The sequence below is a fragment of the Parus major genome, chromosome 4 (genome assembly GCF_001522545.3).
Source record: "Parus major isolate Abel chromosome 4, Parus_major1.1, whole genome shotgun sequence".
Lineage (NCBI taxonomy): Eukaryota > Metazoa > Chordata > Aves > Passeriformes > Paridae > Parus > Parus major.
Window position 1 is genome coordinate 2,517,477 of NC_031771.1, and position 15,880 is coordinate 2,533,356.

The 15,880-nt window shown below is 48.7% G+C and overlaps 1 protein-coding gene across 1 annotated transcript; it reads left to right on the forward strand.

Moving 5' to 3' along the window:
* The first annotated feature begins 1,670 nt into the window (after positions 1-1,670).
* Positions 1,671-8,226, forward strand: CCNG2 (cyclin G2). Its single transcript, XM_015625312.3, has 7 exons — positions 1,671-2,053; positions 3,005-3,142; positions 3,916-4,166; positions 4,300-4,378; positions 4,460-4,558; positions 5,679-5,884; positions 6,390-8,226. Exons 1-7 carry the CDS (start codon positions 1,943-1,945, stop codon positions 6,520-6,522), a joined length of 1,017 nt encoding a protein of 338 aa, XP_015480798.1. The 5' UTR covers positions 1,671-1,942; the 3' UTR covers positions 6,523-8,226.
* The last annotated feature ends 7,654 nt before the right edge of the window (positions 8,227-15,880 follow it).

Sequence of the window (15,880 nt, forward strand, 5' to 3'; positions counted from 1 at the left end):
CAACCACTGAGAGGATTTGAATACCAGAGGCAGGAGCTGAAAGACTCATCCCGTAAACATTACCTGAATGATGTCACTGCATGGAGCTGGTTGGAAGTCGGTTCCATTAACAGCAGTTGTGCAAACTGGAACAGATCCATGTCTAAAACAGCTTTTATCCTCCCCAGAAATCAGTCAGCACGCCAGCTCGTTCACTGTGGGATGGGAGGGATGCTCAGGTGTATCTGCTGCGAGCTCCGGCCCACGTCAGGAATACCCTGGGGAAAAGTCATGCGTGTTTATGGCCATCTCCAAGTCCTTGGCATCAAAATAAACTTGAGGAAAGTGTTGGCCGTCATCACCGGCATTGCAGACAGGGACTGTGCCTCGAAATAGAGCTTGGCAGAGCTCAGCACTGATGATGGCTCGGTGGAGAAGGCGGATTTGCTTTTCCAGCCTGTGACATTTGATAAACATTTTCTGTTTATTGGAGCTGCGGAACCTCAACAGATCAAACCAGGCACTAATCTCACAAGTCCCCTCCCAAGATTTTTGTCTCCAGTGTGTACACACATCCGACCGCTGCAGTTTGCATTTGTCCTGGGACATTTATCCCTTCGTGTTTGTCCACGAGCACATTGGAACAGCCCCACAAATCCTCCAAGCAATGATGTATTTTGTTTTATCTGGTCCTGAGGCCTCCATTAAGCTGAGAAGCCTTCTAATGCAGCCTTTGACTTAGGGGGTTGATCCACCACCTCCTTTCCTGACCCAGTGGGCCTTGCATTCGTTCTATGGGCAGGGAAGCTTGGAAGTGCACATCCCAAAACCACTGCCAACACCGGGCTTCCAGAATCTCTTGGTCTGAAGGAGGACACGGAGGGGTTTTAAATCCAGACGGGTGTTTGGAACCCTCAAGGAATAGCATCAGGAGGGTCCCACAGAGAGTTTGACCCCGGGGGGGGCTGTGCATCCTCAGGCTGCTCCAGTCAGGTCCGCGTTCATCTTTACCCTATATCGGGACATGGGAGCGCTGAGGGACAGGCGGTTTGAGGACACGGGAAGGGTGTGGGGACATGGGAGCACCGAGCGACAGGAGCTGTGGGGACACAGGAGCGCTGTGGGACTGAGGGTGTCCGCCACCTCCGTCACCCCTCTCCGCCATCGCCTCAGGGCGCGCGCGCACGGGCCCGTCACGGTTGCCAGGGCCCGGAGCAGTGGGCGGGGCGGAGGCAGAACTCGTCTGGCCAATCAGAGCAGACCCGGCCGCCGTCGGCGGCCAATCACCGCCGGTAAACAACACGCCCTCTGGCTGGGCGGGGCGAGCGGCGCCGCCGGCCAATCAGCGGCTGGGAAGCGCGGGCCAATCCGAGCGCGGGAGGGTTTGGGCGGTCTTTTCAAAACGGATGAGGCGCCGCTGGCGTCCCTTTAAAGGCGTGATGCGTCCTTCGCCGTGTCCCTCCGCGCGGCCTCGCCGCCCCGCCGCAGCGGCGCGGTGCGGCTCCGCTCCCCGCTGAGCTGGAGCTCTGCGAGCCGGCCACGCCCCGTCCGGACCTCGGGGACCAGTCGGAGTACCGTCGGATCGCGCGGGTGAGGGGCGGACTATTTGACTTCCGTGCACCGCCTCACCGACGAGGATCACTCCGCGCGGGACAACAGAAGCCGTGGGCGGGGACGCGGCGCCGCCATCTTGGAGCGGGGCCGAGGCCGGGGCGGAGGGGGAGCGGCTGGGGATGGTGCTGTGACGGTGCCGTGACTCCGCGCGGGGGTCCAGGCCGCCCTGCCTGGATGCGGGGTCAGCGGCCGAACCCACCCCTGTCCGCGCGGTGACGGGAGCCGGGCTCGCCTCCCCCTCCCCGAGCGGTGAGGGCCGCGGGGGGGGCCCGGTGTCCCCTCGCCCCCGGCCTGCCGGGCCCCTTTTGTTTCCCTGCTGCGGAGGGGAAGGAGGCAAAGGAAAGGGAAGATGAGCAGCGAAGCGCTGTGGCTTTTCAAGCAGCTGAACCTCCATCTGGAGCTGGAGGGGCGGTTCCAGCCCCGCGAGAAGGGACTCAGCCTCATCGAGGGCGCCGCCGAGGTGGGTGAGGGCATCGGGGGGGGGGGCTTTTCAGGGCAGAAGTAAAATTTCAGAAATTCCGAAAATTCCGCCTAATGGAATTTGAAGTGAGTTAGCTGCGAGAAGTAAATTCTTTTCTCTGTATGGGCCGCTTGCCTTTTTGTTTTGATTCTGCCTTGGCCTATAGGTGTTAACGTTACATTATCCAAGCGCTGCTACCGGCAGGGCAAGCAAAATATTTCGGAGTTTGGTATTGTTTAAGCTTAGACGAACACGGGAGCGAGAGGTTCTGTATTGTTTCTGTCAGGGGAGCTTCCTTCCGCTGCAGGGGAGGTGGGATGTCAGGTAGGTGAAAAAAAGAGGAACCACCGGCTTTTCATTGGCGGGGTCTGGGGAAATGAACCCAGAACCGCTCGGTTCTGAGCAGCAGAATGTAAGTAGAGCATAAACATCTCCACGTTAACGACCAAAGTTCCTTACAGAGTTCAGGGCCAGGCTTATTCTGGTGCCTTCGGGTGCTCGTGAGTTCTTTGGGAAGAGCTTTAATATTTAACAAAAAAAAAAATAAATATCCCCGAGATAAGTCTGCTTGTTTGTTGTGAAAGCAGGGCTGTTGTTTAAATATTGACATGCAAAACAGAGAACTGTGTGGTCATTTCTAAGGTCAGGAGTCACTGTGTATGCCTGCACTTGGTAACTTAAAGAAGTCTTAAGTGTGTCTTAAAATAAGTAAGTGGAGAGTAGGAAATGAGGTTGCACCAGTGAGGCTCAGGACCTGGCTGTAATCTCTGCATTGTGGGTGTGATTTGAGTCTGAAGCGTCTAAATTTATTTTCTTTTCAAGTTAAGTGAAATAAAGTATTTAAGGAAAAAAGATGCTTTTGTTTGGTCTAAGTAAAAGACGATTTGGGGAGTGAGGCGTGGTGATTGCTGCTGCCACAGATTAATTCTGACTTTGCCTGTCTTGCTATAGAACGAAAACACTCTGTGTCCAAGACAAAGGAATGCCAAGGTGGAAGATCTTTGGAGCCTGACCAACTTCTTTGGATTTGCAACTGAAACGTTTGTTTTGGCTGTCAACATTCTGGACAGATTTTTGGCTCTTATGAAGGTATAAGTGTGGCTCTTGATTGATTCTGTGCATTCAGCAGCAGCTCCGAGGTCTCCTTTGTGAACCTGGAGTTGAGTGAAGTTTCCTTTTACATCTAAAAACGAGTAGCAGCTTGATTTACTTCCTCTAATAAATCTGTGACCATCCTGTGTGCCTTAGAAAAGGGGAATTAAGGGAAACAAACCAACAAGTGTTAAAGATTGTTTGTGGGTACTCTGCTAAAGCTTAGCTTAGCCTAGGGACCAAGTGATCCTTTCCTGGTTGTTTCTATCGCATTTGTGCTGCTTTAAGGCAGGAAGCTTGGACCTAAACCAGTTCTTCATGATTAGATCAGCAGAAAAAAAACCAATTTGCATCAGTTCTCTGGTCTGGCTGTCCTTGAAGTGGCACAAAACGTTAGGGTGGTAGAGGGGAGAGAAGAGCAGAGGCAGGAACAAGCCGTGGAGGGATGGGTCTGCCCGGAACAGGCTCAGACTGGATTTGTGTGGGCTTGTAAGCGAGGGTGGGCGAGCACTGCCGCTTGGAGGAGCAGGGAATTGCAGCTCTCGTCGCCATTTATTTGTGTTGTGGTGGGGAACAACCTGAGGAGCCTTGTGGGCTCTGCCAGCTGGGGTTTGCTCCAGCTGAAGTGATGGGTAAAACCTAAACACCAGATTTATGGAGATGAGCAAGTCTTTGGCTGTGGAACTGTGGGTATTCCAAGCACAGCTGCTGTTCAAGCACAGTGTTGATGGGGGGGATGATGTGTTCATGGGGCTTGCTCTGGCTTTCAGGTGAAACCGAAGCATTTGTCTTGCATTGGAGTTTGCTGCATCCAGCTGGCCGCCCGTGTGGTGGAGGAGGAATGCAATATCCCATCTGCTCACGAGATCATCCGGATCAGCCAATGTAAATGCACTGTGTCCGACCTGAAACGGATGGAAAAGATAATTTCAGAAAAGTTGCACTTTGAATTTAAAGCTACTACTGCCTTAACCTTCTTGCACTTGTACCATACTATTGTACTCTGTCATACCTCAGAAAGGTGAGTTGGTGGTGCTTTTTAATTCCTTCTGAAATGATTGCAGCCTTGGCTGTAGAGGAGGCAGCTCCTCTGTTTTTGTTTCCCGGTGAGGGAATGCCTGTTGATCCTGACCCTTCTTTTGGATGCCTCACAGGAAAGAAGTATTGAATCTGGACAAGTTGGAAGCACAGCTAAAAGCTTGCAACTGCCGTCTAGTCTTCTCTAAAGCAAAAGTGAGTAGGAGCAGCTGTTTGTAGCTTCTGAGAAGGGTTGTGGTGGCTGTGATGCTGAGTGTTGTTCTCTGGTCCTTTTAGCCATCTGTCCTGGCCTTGTGCCTTCTCACTCTGGAAGTTCAGACGCTGAAATCTGTTGAGCTGTTGGAGATCCTTCTGCGTGTTCAAAAGCATTCAAAGGTGAGTGTTTTCAGGGGGGTGTTGTTTTGCCAGTTGTTTGGACTGGCACTGTTAATGATGGGTGATGTTGCATTTAGGGGTCCCTTAAATGCAGCCCTCAATGTGTCCTTACAGGTTCTGTTTGGCTGAAAGAAGCAGTTAAAAAACAAGCTTAAATGTATTAAAGGGGAGGAACTGCTGATCCAGTGTGTGTACAATGCAGGCAGCTGACTGAACTTTTACAGCTCTGGCTCTGTGTTCTGGAGAAACTTCCAGTCTGTTCTGTGACTGCTGGGCTGGTTATTCCTTTTTACCTGAATAATTAGACCTGAGGGAATGACTGGAGCTGTGTCAGGGGAGGGTTAGGCTGGGTGTCAGGAAAAGGCTCTTCCCCCACGTGGGGGTCAGGCACTGACCAGGTTCCCCAGGGAATGGGCACAACACAGAGTCTGGCACAGCTCCAGGAGCATTTGGACAATGCCCTGGGGCACAGGGTGGAATTGGTGGCATTGTCCTGTGCAGGGCCAGGAGTTGAACTCCATAATGCTTGGATGCTTGTGGATCCCTTCCAGCTCAGGATATCCTATGAACTAAAATAGGACTCATAGCCTCGAGCTGCGTGCTGCTTCTGTTGATGGCCTAGAAGCAGTTTTTTACTCTTGGAGTTAGACTGAACAGCCCCAGTTTCTTAAGGGAGGGAAGTAGTTCCTTAAAGTACATTATTATTTTATTTTAAAATGGTTAGTTCAACTTTTTTTCTTCAATTTTCAAGTAGTTTAAAAAATTGCACTTCGGCTTGAAAATGGAATTTTAATAAAATTTTTGTTCCATTTTAAAGTAGAATAACCTTTGTTTCATTTCCCCTTTGGAAGTGATAATGAAAATGATAACAAGGACTGACTGGCACTGTCAACTCCACCTTAAACAGGGATTTGTCTGGAAGGTGTGTAGGAGTTGGTAGTTCACCTTCAAAAGCAACTTTGACAAAGGTATCACAGTTATGACTCAATTCTATCTTGAGTGAGCTGTTTTTTCCAGGTCTTTTCCAGGAAGGTGAAACGAAGGGATGAGTTATCCTTAGAACTCGTGTGTTACAGACTAACTAACTTCTGGGTTTTTGTTTCGGTTTTTTTTTTTTCAGATAAGTGATAGTGACCTACTTTACTGGAGGGAACTGGTCTCCAAATGCCTGGCAGATTATTCTTCTCCTGAATGCTGCAAGCCTGATCACAAAAAACTAGTTTGGATTGTTTCGAGGCGTACAGCCCAAAACCTGCAAAACAGTTACTACAGCGTTCCCGAGTTGCCAACGATCCCGGAGGGTGGATGTTTCAATGGGAGTGAGAGGTTGGTTAACACTTGGCTGCTTAATTTGTTGGGAATTCTCCTTTTCCTGTAGTGCTCATGGCAACTCTGTACAGCTGCGGCTTAATCACTGCTGCTTGGGGAAAGAAAAAAGTGCTAGCTCTGAGAATATTGATGGGCTTGGAATATGTCTGGAGCACGTGGAAAGAAGGGGGAAATGTCATTGTGGTGTTCAGACGTACCTGGCCGGGTGGGGGGAGGCACTGCTGGGTTGAAGGCAGGAAGGGTTGCGCAGGTTTTCAGTCTCCTGAGGGAATTGATGTTTGGCGTCTGGAACACTGGCTTCTGGATCGGTAGGGTGGTGCTGACATCAGGGAAGTTGTGCCTTGTTAGGATTTCAGCTTGAGGAGCCTTGAGGTGCATTTAGATGTGGGATGTTGCTACGAGGAACAGAAAAGTGTGCAAGCAACCCCAGGATTGAGGAGTACTTGGCCACTTTGAAGGGATTGTGCTTTGTTAAAATTACCTTTCCCACTGTTCCTTCTAGTGAAGACTCCTGTGAAGACATGAGCAGCGGGGAAGAAAGCCTTAGCAGTTCTCCTCCGAGTGATCTGGAAGGCACCTTCTTCTTTGACCTCAAACCTAAACCCAAGTGGCAAACTCTCAGCTGTCGGTCTTAGCACTGAGTCGGGATTGTATTAGGTTGAAGTTTTGAATGCACCACAGAGTCTTTTGGCAATAATAAATGAGGTGGTAATCTGTATACTGTATTAAGGCAAAACTTGCTGTGGTATATCAATGCTTTGAATGCCTGCCTTGGTCTTTTTGTTGTTGTAATTTTAAGGAATTAAAAAAAACCCCTTCTTTCAGGTCCCCAGATCAGCAAAAAAAAAGTAAAAAAAAAAAAACAAAAACTTGTACAGTTCTGTTGTCAGCAGCCATGAATGTAGTTCTGTACCTGGTGGTCCAAAACCCTCAGCAGCTCAACACCTGAGTTGATTTCATGGTCTTGCCTGGGAAGTGTGGAGAGTGAGAAACCTTCCTTAGGTTTAAAGGGGAAGCTCTTGGTTAATGGAAGAAATTTGCACCATGGGGTCAGTCAAGCAAGACAGAGGAGCTGTGCAGTTGCTGTCCTGGGATGTTCTCAGGATTCACCGTGACAGAATCCCAAGCTTGGCTTGATTTCAGTGTTGACCCTGCTTTGAGCAGGACATTGGGCTGCAGTCCCTCTCGAGGGCACCTCCACTCCTCAGTATTCTGGGATTAGATCCAAGTGGCTGCTGAGTGGGTTACGTGGAGCAGTGTGTGTACATAGTGCCAGGCTGGAATGATTCAGTCTCCAATGGGCCGAACACTGAAACTGCTTTTCCTTTTCAGCAGGGTCTTGAGTTGTGTACTCCAAGTAGCAATTTTTGAAGCTTGGCTTTTATAAACTTCAGGGATCCCTATTTCACACCAGGAGTATGTGTGGTAAGCAGGTTTCTAGTCAATATAGTTTTCACTTTGAGGTAGTATAAATTGTGTGGCCAGGAGTAATTCCATGTTTTCTTTAGTACAGATGTTTTTTACACTGAAATTCACATTTGTGTACTCCGGTGTGTTCCAAATCTTAACGTGTCAATCCATGCTATTAGCTTAGACTTCCTAACTTGGTAAACCTTGCTAAGTCTACATTCCTTTGAATATTTAACCCTTGTAGTTGTTTTTCAGTATATTCATGTTATTGATTGAGTCATAATCAGACTTGTTTGCATGCTGATGTAAAGCAGTTAGTGCGGGAGAAGTTGAAATTACGCAGTAAAATATCAGGTAAATGTGATGGTGAAGTAGTTAATGTAACGATTTTCCTTCTGAACTTTGTTATCAAAGCACAAATTCCAGTCTAATTGTGTTTCTCCCTGGTGAGGACATGGCTAAAGCAGACTAAAGTAGCTCAGAGTGACGGTGTGAGGTGTGGTGGTGCCAAAGTAGAAATGAAGGAGCAAACAAGCTAAAAGCTGTTTTGTAGATGCAAGCGTTGCTTTAGAAAGGTAAGAGTGATGCTCTAAGTCCATAACTGTTATGTGGTTTCAGTTTTCTAAAAACACAAAAAAGTTTACAAAAAGTGTATATGAAAATGTAAATTAAAAAAAAAAATGTACAGAAAAAAAAATTTAAAACAAAAAAAGAGCAGAAAATACTGTATTTTTTTACATTGTATGTAACTTTTTGTAGGTCTGTGGCATGTAGATAGTAATTTATTGTGTACTCTGTATGATACAAATACTGTACCTCTGAAGACTTCTTGCTGCAAGTCTCTGCTCACTTGAGGAGTGCTTGGGTAAGGAACCTACCGAGTCTTGTTTCAGTTGAGAACAGAAATAAACCAAGTGCTGTATTTGTTACCTGCTGTGAGTGGCAGTCGGTTCCTTGAAGCTTTTGGCTTCCTTTTTTTTAGTGCTCTGCAGGGTGCATGATCCCACAGCTGGCTTCCAGCTTTCCCAGGAGCTGTGGCAAGAAAAAGGGGAGACTGCACAGTGCTGGATGGGAATCTCACTTCAGCTTTGCTCCTGCTGGGGTCAGGTATCCTGTGCTTATCGTGAGCATTGTCCTTGGCACGTTTGCACATCCTGCTAGGGGTTAAGGGTCATTCCAGCTGGATTCCTTTGGCTTCTGCAGGAATTGTCCTTGCTGCTGTTCTTCCTAGTGAAACCTGCTCTCGGGGATGTCTCTGCATCTTGTCAGTCCAGAGCGCTTGCAGGAACTCATCAAAGGCACGTTGAAGCTCGTGTCCTTTTGGCTGGTAACTCACACGTACCTCTGGGAGCCCCTGAGGGGCTGGGGCTGCTCCTGGCTGGGAGCTGGCAGAGCAGAGGCTGCTGCTGTCTGCTGCCTGTGCCCAGAACACAAAACACAGCTTCAGCTGCCCCTCCGAAGGTCCCCGCTTGGGTGGCCTCAGCGCGGCACCCTCCTGGCTCGGGAGTTGGCTGGAGCGCGTGCGCTGCATGGGTGAGCTCGGGGGAAGGTGGGGGAAAGCCATGGGCCCTGTCCTGGGCTTGCACAGCTTGGGAGACTTAATGAAGCTTGAGGTGTGCCCTTCAGCCCCTTTCAAGTTGGTTCCAGGGCAGTAAATCTGCTTGGGAGAACGTCGTAGCGTTCCCTGGTGTGGTTGGGGTGATGTAGGTTCAACTTGGATTTTGCTGGGTCAGGTGGCCTTGGATCCCCCCCGAGGGGGTTTGCCTGGCTTCCCCCAAAGAATGGGGATTTTGGTGGTTGGCTTGTTTGTAATAGCAGAGGTGTGTGAGGCTTTTAAACGCTCTTTGGGGCTTGTCTGTACCACGTTGCTGGTACTTGGAGGGTTTGCGGTCACAGGAGTTGAAACACTTGCTCATTTTCATCACTGCTCTGTCAGTAAAGACTGGTTCGGGTGGGGGCTGAGGAGGCTGCAAGGCAGTGTTCTTGTGGGGAAAGCCATCCCCTGAAACAACTCCTAGCTGTGTCCAGTTTCTGGGATTTTACTTCCTGTGCTGCTGAACCTATTGGAAACATAGCGCTGAAAGTTCACACATGTTTCTGAGAGCATCTTGAGATGTCATCCTGCTGCTCTCCTGTGGCTGGACTGGGCCACAAGGGATCTGTAGTGGAAGCACTTGTGTTCCTGGCGAGCTGTCCTTCCATAATTACATAATTATAATCATGGCCTTTTAAACAGGAAACTTAACTTCCCCACCGCCTGATGACATATGACAAGTGACACGCAGCAATAAAGCTTTCAGAATAAACCTGTGTGTTCAGACCCTGGTCTTTTAACAGCTCTCCCTTTTTTTCTGATGTGATAAGAAGGATATTCCTTTCAGTCAGAGCTCTGTGAACTTAGAGCAGCATACACTAAAGAAGAGAGAAGAACTGAATGATCTCAGGCCATCTCTTAGCTTGGACTAACAGGTGAATGAGTTATTCTTGTAATCCCACTTGGCTGTCAGGGCTTTGAAGCTCAGCAAAATGGGAATCACTAAATACTTGGCACACATATAGTATTATTTATCTTAAAATACATGTTGCAGCTGTGGGGTGTCACATGGCTGTGCTTTGTGGTGTAAGGCTGGGGCTGGTGTAGTACATCTCCTGAAAGCAGAAAGTTGCCATAACAACTGAATGAAATCAATTAGAGTAATAAGCAATTAAAATCTCATCCTCAGTGTTGCATAAACATAGCATTTTGCTCATGAATTATTAGTGATCTTGCCTCTAGACCTGTACATTCTGGTTCTGATTTGCAATCTCAAACATTTTTGAATTAATGCAGCATTTAATTTCTCCATCAAAGAGTGCTGTTGGCGGTTTTTTGGCCGTGGCAAGTAGGTTCTTCATCAGAGACGTGAGCATCTGTTAAACATCCAAATGAAGGAAACGTTTGTGATGGGATTTCCAGAGCGCTCGGCACTGGCTTCCTTTCCACCCAGTCAAGTCAAGGAGAAGAGTGGCCTGTGGTCTAGGGAAATTTTGTCCTGGGCCTAGGAAGGCAAAGGCAGATCCTTTTTCTGTTCCCCACTCCCTCCTTGGCCTTCTGTGGATTCCTGAGCCTCTCGCTTCCTTTGTTCCCCCAGCAGAACAAAGCCAGGAATAGCTCCTTGCTGTAGTGCTCGGCTGTGAAGGATAAATCAGCTCAAACCAGGGAATGGCAGAGCTCTTGTGGAAAGGTGGGATGTGGGAGGGCCCGTGGGGAAGCAGGGTTTGCAGACTGTTGGCTTTGCAAGGGCCTGTAGGCTTGTTCTTGCAAGGATTTTGTGTGGCTGGGGGTCAAATGTTTCAAAGGTCAGAGTGCACTTTATAATCCAGAGTCTCCAAGGAACTTTGGAAAACATGTCTGCGGTCCAAATAGCGGTCTTGTCATGTACAGAGGCTGAGTCAGGGATTTAGGAAGCCTTTGGCTTCCAGAGCTCAATTATTAACTCTGGTAGGGAGCAAAAAACGCTGGAGGTGATCCCTGGCTTTCCCCTGGCAGGATGACGGAAGCCAAGGCCAGTGGTCTGCGGGTTTGTGCCACAGATGATCAGAAGCTGGGTGTGGTGTTTGTGCCAGCTCTTTGCCCAAGATATTGGCCCAGTGCATCCACAGGTTATCTGTGTGGTGCCTTGTGCTTCCCTCAGCTTCTATTGTTCCATTCAGTGTAATGTGGCCACCCTTATCCCGCCGGGGAAATCGGGAAGAGGCCCACACTCAGTGCTGCAAATGCAGAGTGGGCTGTGCGTATCAGCTGGGACATAAAACAGGGCTCCCTTGAAGGAATTTGGGTTTATTCTGGTCTCAGGCTGTGCACTTGGATTGGTTACCTCCACAGCCTCCTGGAACAGCTCTTGGAGCATTCTTCTAAGCCCAGGTTGGGGATCCACTCTTGTGCTGTCTGGTTCCCTGTTAGTTTTTAGGGTGTTTTCTTCAACACCAAGCAGGTGATGAATGTGTTCTCCTCTGATCCATGTGCAGGGACACTGCGTGGCTCCTGGTGCCTGTGAAAACACGGATTTCTGCTCCAGTGGGAAAAACCCATGCACTTTACTGTGCCAGGCCGTGAGGAAGGCAGTCATACAACGTGTCAAGTGCTTTTCCATAGTTAGCTGAGTGCTGGACAGCTGTTGCAGCTGTAAAACTAGTGTGTAATTCTCAATGTAAAAGATAGGGATGCTTTGGATTTCTGTGGGGAGCAGCTGAAGGCTTTACTGTCAAATGAAGTCCTATTTACCGTGTATTGATGTACACTTTAATGGTGTTTATCTGGAAATGCACAGTACTGCCACACTTGTTGGGGAGAGACTCTTGTGCAGTGCAGAATTGACTGACTGTCCTACTCTGTTTAATGGGCTTTGCCCGCAGTTGCCATGGAAGCCTTGCCTTTGGCATGCCCTTGGGATTCATCCCTGAACAAAAGGTCCACCTGGAGTCACAGGGCTGCACTCTTCCTATATAGCTCTGCCCTGTTGGCTCTGTTCATGAATCATTTTCTGCTTCACCAGGGTCAAGGCTTTCCTACTTCAAAGCTTTACTCTTCCCTTAGATCCTTCCAGGCCCATCTTTCAGATGCTGCAGCGTGTGGGGCATTTCAATCTGCACTGGGCATGGCTCAATATTGCTGCTCTGGGATCAGTTTATATCTTTTGGCATCATTTCTCGAGCTGGCAGCAGGGAATAACTTTATTTAATAAGCAGTGGTAGGCGACAGTGCTCTGTCACCCCTCAACTGATGCCCTGTGTGCCTTGTTACACAAAAGGCAAATAAAATGCTTTGTGAAATGTCTTGCTCCTTGGAGGTGCTGGGTCCTCAGCCCTGGAGATCAAAGTCCTTTTTCAAGTGGCTGACATCAGCACACACTTCTGTGTCCTTCCTCTCGTCCCTGCCTCAAACCCAACCTCAAGAGGCTGCGTTTGGAGAAGTGTGTCTGTGCCATGGAAATTTACCCGGCTCAGTAAAGCTGCTTGGAAAACCCCTCACATCTTGGTGCCAGGTTGGGCCTGGTCAGTTTGTCAGGCTCACTCTTGTGCTGTCACCTTGGCTACGGAACGGGGAAAGGGCTGGATTAGTCCTTCTGTTGTTGTGTCACTCAGGGATACCCGGATTCGCTTTTTCTTCAAAAGCTGAGGTAGGGAGCTACACAGGCGGGCTTTTGCCATAGATCTTTCAACACATTGTCAATAAATCCTTAGTCTGGAGCACATCCAGTCTGTGCTCCAGCTGCCAGTCCACCTGGTGGGATCCTGGGATCCTCATCCAAGTGCCAGTAACCCTGGCTGGGGTCCAGTTGTACAGTTTGCTGTTGGAGCAGGGGTTGCTCCTTCAACAAGAAGCATACAGGTTTGGAATTCCTTGAAAAGTCCTGCTCAAGTAGGACTGATGGAGTTCCCAGCAGAGGGGATTTAGGGAGGTTGTTTGGATTGCCAGGCCAGGAGCAGCGTTTTTCCTCCTATGTGCAGAGAGGGGGATTTTTCCAGTTTCTACACACCTCTATCTAGCTCTGCTTTCAGAAGAGATTTATGAGCTCCAAAATTCACATCTTGTACATCTTGGGGTTATCCCAAAGGGAAGACTTTGGATATAAAATACCTAATCAACGCCTGGATTTTGCAAATGTTAGCTTGGGCAAGTTCTTCTCCTTAATAACAGGTTTGGGGAAGCAAGCAGCCAGAGTTGTCCTGCCTTCCTGTGGGCTAAATGAAAACCAAGACAGAATGCTCCTGAGCTTCAGGAAGTCTGAAATTCAAATCTGCACTTGGAGCCTGGGCCAGTGTCTTGATTTCCATTTCAGAAGTGGAAATACCCTGCTGTAGATTGGGCCGGGAGTAATTGGCCAGACCTTGTGTCTTAACAGAAAGTTTTGAGCAGACAGATAGAAGGAAAGATCACAAAGTGTGAGATGGACAATCTCTGTTTGACCATTTTATCTCTAGTCAAAAGCATTTTTAGAGCTGACTGGCAGTGCTGGTTTGTACATGCAGGGAGGAGGATCTAGGCAGAAATGGTTTCCAGGGAATGGATGTTTAGGAGAAACCATTTCCTATGCTTTACCAAAGCCAGAGAAAGACAGATTCTCTGGGTATAAAATTTTATCATTAAAGGCCTGAAAATAAACTATTCCAAACACATTTGGAGAGGTACCTGAGCGTGATGACTTATTTGAACCTCGTGATAGCGTTTCCATGCCCTCCTGGGGAAAAGGAACCTCCCTGACAGATAAATCATCTGGGACAGAGGTTTTTAAGTGCAGCCTGCAGGGCTCTGGAGGCTTGACAAGCCTCTACGTGCAGCCTGTCAGGGGATTTCTTTTAAAGCAAGTCATTGTGTTTATCTGGGGTATTTATTGCACTGTGGGTGAAGGAGAAGTCACCCAGGCCTGGCAGGCCCCTGATGGAGAGGGGGACTGTGAATGGGAATAATCCTGGGGGAGGGCTTTTCCTAGCAAGAACCTGCTACAGCTTTCTTTAGGTGTGAATAAGGGCAGTTTGAATATTTTTCAGTGCCTGCTGAGGGTCGTAATTACTTTTCTGAACTCTTGTTTCTGGCTGCATCTGTCCCGGGTAACCAGCCCCAGAGTGGCTGGAGTAGTGAGAAACCACCTCCTTTGCAGTGTGCATCCTTTTTATGGTGGTTAGAGAAAAGCCAGCTAGGAGCTGCATCTGCATGGAAACATGAACAATTCGGAAAAGTCTGGCTGCAGAGCCCCCTCAGCCCTCAGGGCTGTGTAAAATGGGTCACTGGGAGTGTGTAAGCAGAATGAAAGGAAAGGAAAGCCTGTTAATCCTGGGGTTTTTGGCTCCTTGGGCGCAAATTTAATGTTAAACTACTTTCTGACTTCAGGGATTGGCACGTGCTAAAAAGCTTTGCTACAAAGAGGGGAGAGAGCAGCAAGGCATAAATGAAAGGGTGCTCCTGTGCCTCTGAAAGCAGCAGTGATTCGGTGATTTTACTGAAACATTTCAGAAGGCATGGCAGAAGACTCTAGGAAAGGGCTCTGAGGGTGAGATGTCATTAGCTCAACTCATTTCCACCTGCCTCCTATCACCAGGGAGCTGAGGAAGGCAGGGAAAGGATCTTCCCCATGTGCTCAGGTGGGAATAATTTGCAGGGAATTGGGCAGCCTGGCCTTTCCAGGCTGGGCCCAGGTGCAGAGGCTGCCCTTGCAGCGAGCTCCCTGCTGCTTTTGGGAGACCCAGGGAGCAGCACCACCTTTCTCAGCAGAGAGGCTTGGGAAGCAGAGTCTGGCTCCAGAGGTGACAGGGTTTTTGCTACACTGCTGCTCTCAGGGTTCCTGATATGGTCACACTTCCCCCTGTAAGTACACACAGTTTTTCTAATTGTTTCCCTGTAGTTATCTGATGGCTCCTATTGAATTGTGAGAGGAACTTGTTTATGCACAGAAATATGCCTCACCTTGTTTCAGGGGCAAGGAGAAGTCTCTGTTTGCACAGTGTTTCTCTTGGCCAGGTGTTGTCAGGCAGCACTTTGAAGAACACAGGCTGGTTGGTGTGCAACTCGTCATGGAAGCAAGTCGAGTTGAACTTTATTCTTTGTTAGAGTTCTTTGCCAACTGCAGTTTTATAAATGGTTGAAAAGATGGTTTTAAGGGAAGAGTTTGTTTTCTCTAATGAATTTGGGATGTGGAGAGCTGTTGTTAGCCTGTTGTGAACTTGCAACGACAGCCTTTTGGGTTTTTTTTGCATCTTGTTTCTTCTGGTTTGTTCTTTCTGAGGAGAGGTGTAAGATTTTGTGTGCCTGACCAGTCTTGTCATGCTGGAAGTAGAGGGATAATGAGAGAATGAGTGCAGGAAGGAGCAGAGCCAGGATTCTGCTTTTTCCATGCAAACTTTCCCATTGTGTTTTTGAACCAGAGCCCATCTTTCTCAGTAAAACAGCGTCCACAGAACAGAGGTTTAGGGTTAGGACAGCAATTTTACTTCCATTTCAAGTACTTGTAACTTGCTGTGGCTGCCTCATCCCTGCAAGTGTCCAAAGCCAGGCTGGATGCAGCCTGTCTAGTGGAAGGTGTCCCTGCCCATGGCAGGAGGGTGGGATTGGATGGTGTCTAAGTCCCTTCCATCACAAACCAGTCTGGAATTCTATGTGCAAGTGGCTGCAGCAAGCCCCTGTTGTGACCCTGAAATGCAAGTGCTTACGTGTGCCTCAAAAGAAGTTTTTTTTCCCTGTGGGTGTGGCAGAAACGTGGGCTTGAGGTTGGGCAGGAGGGTGACTAACCTTAGGAGAGGCTGGGGAGGGAAGGTGTGAGTGTGCTGCTATTTATGCAAACACCCTGATAGCTCGAGCACTTGAGAAAAGAGTGTAGAAACTGAGGAAATATCATCAGGAAATATCAGCTGGGCAGGGCAGATTGCTGTGGCGTTAGCTGTGGGGGACTGTGATGGCTCAGGAGCTGACACAGACACGGTGTGATTGGATGTGCACCTTCACCTGGATTGCCCCGGCCTGAAGGAGGGGAGGAGCGAGGAGAGGAGGTGGCAGGAGCAGCCTGGCACAGAAGTGACGCAGGGCCAGTGATGGGCAACACATCTGCC

Coding starts and splice junctions, on each gene's coding strand:
- CCNG2 (XM_015625312.3), top strand. CDS start 1,943: ATGAGCAGCGAAGCGCTGTGGCTTTTCAAGCAGCTGAACCTCCATCTG. Junction 2,054..3,004: donor TCATCGAGGGCGCCGCCGAG/GTGGGTGAGGGC, acceptor GTCTTGCTATAG/AACGAAAACACTCTGTGTCC. Junction 4,379..4,459: donor TAGTCTTCTCTAAAGCAAAA/GTGAGTAGGAGC, acceptor TGGTCCTTTTAG/CCATCTGTCCTGGCCTTGTG.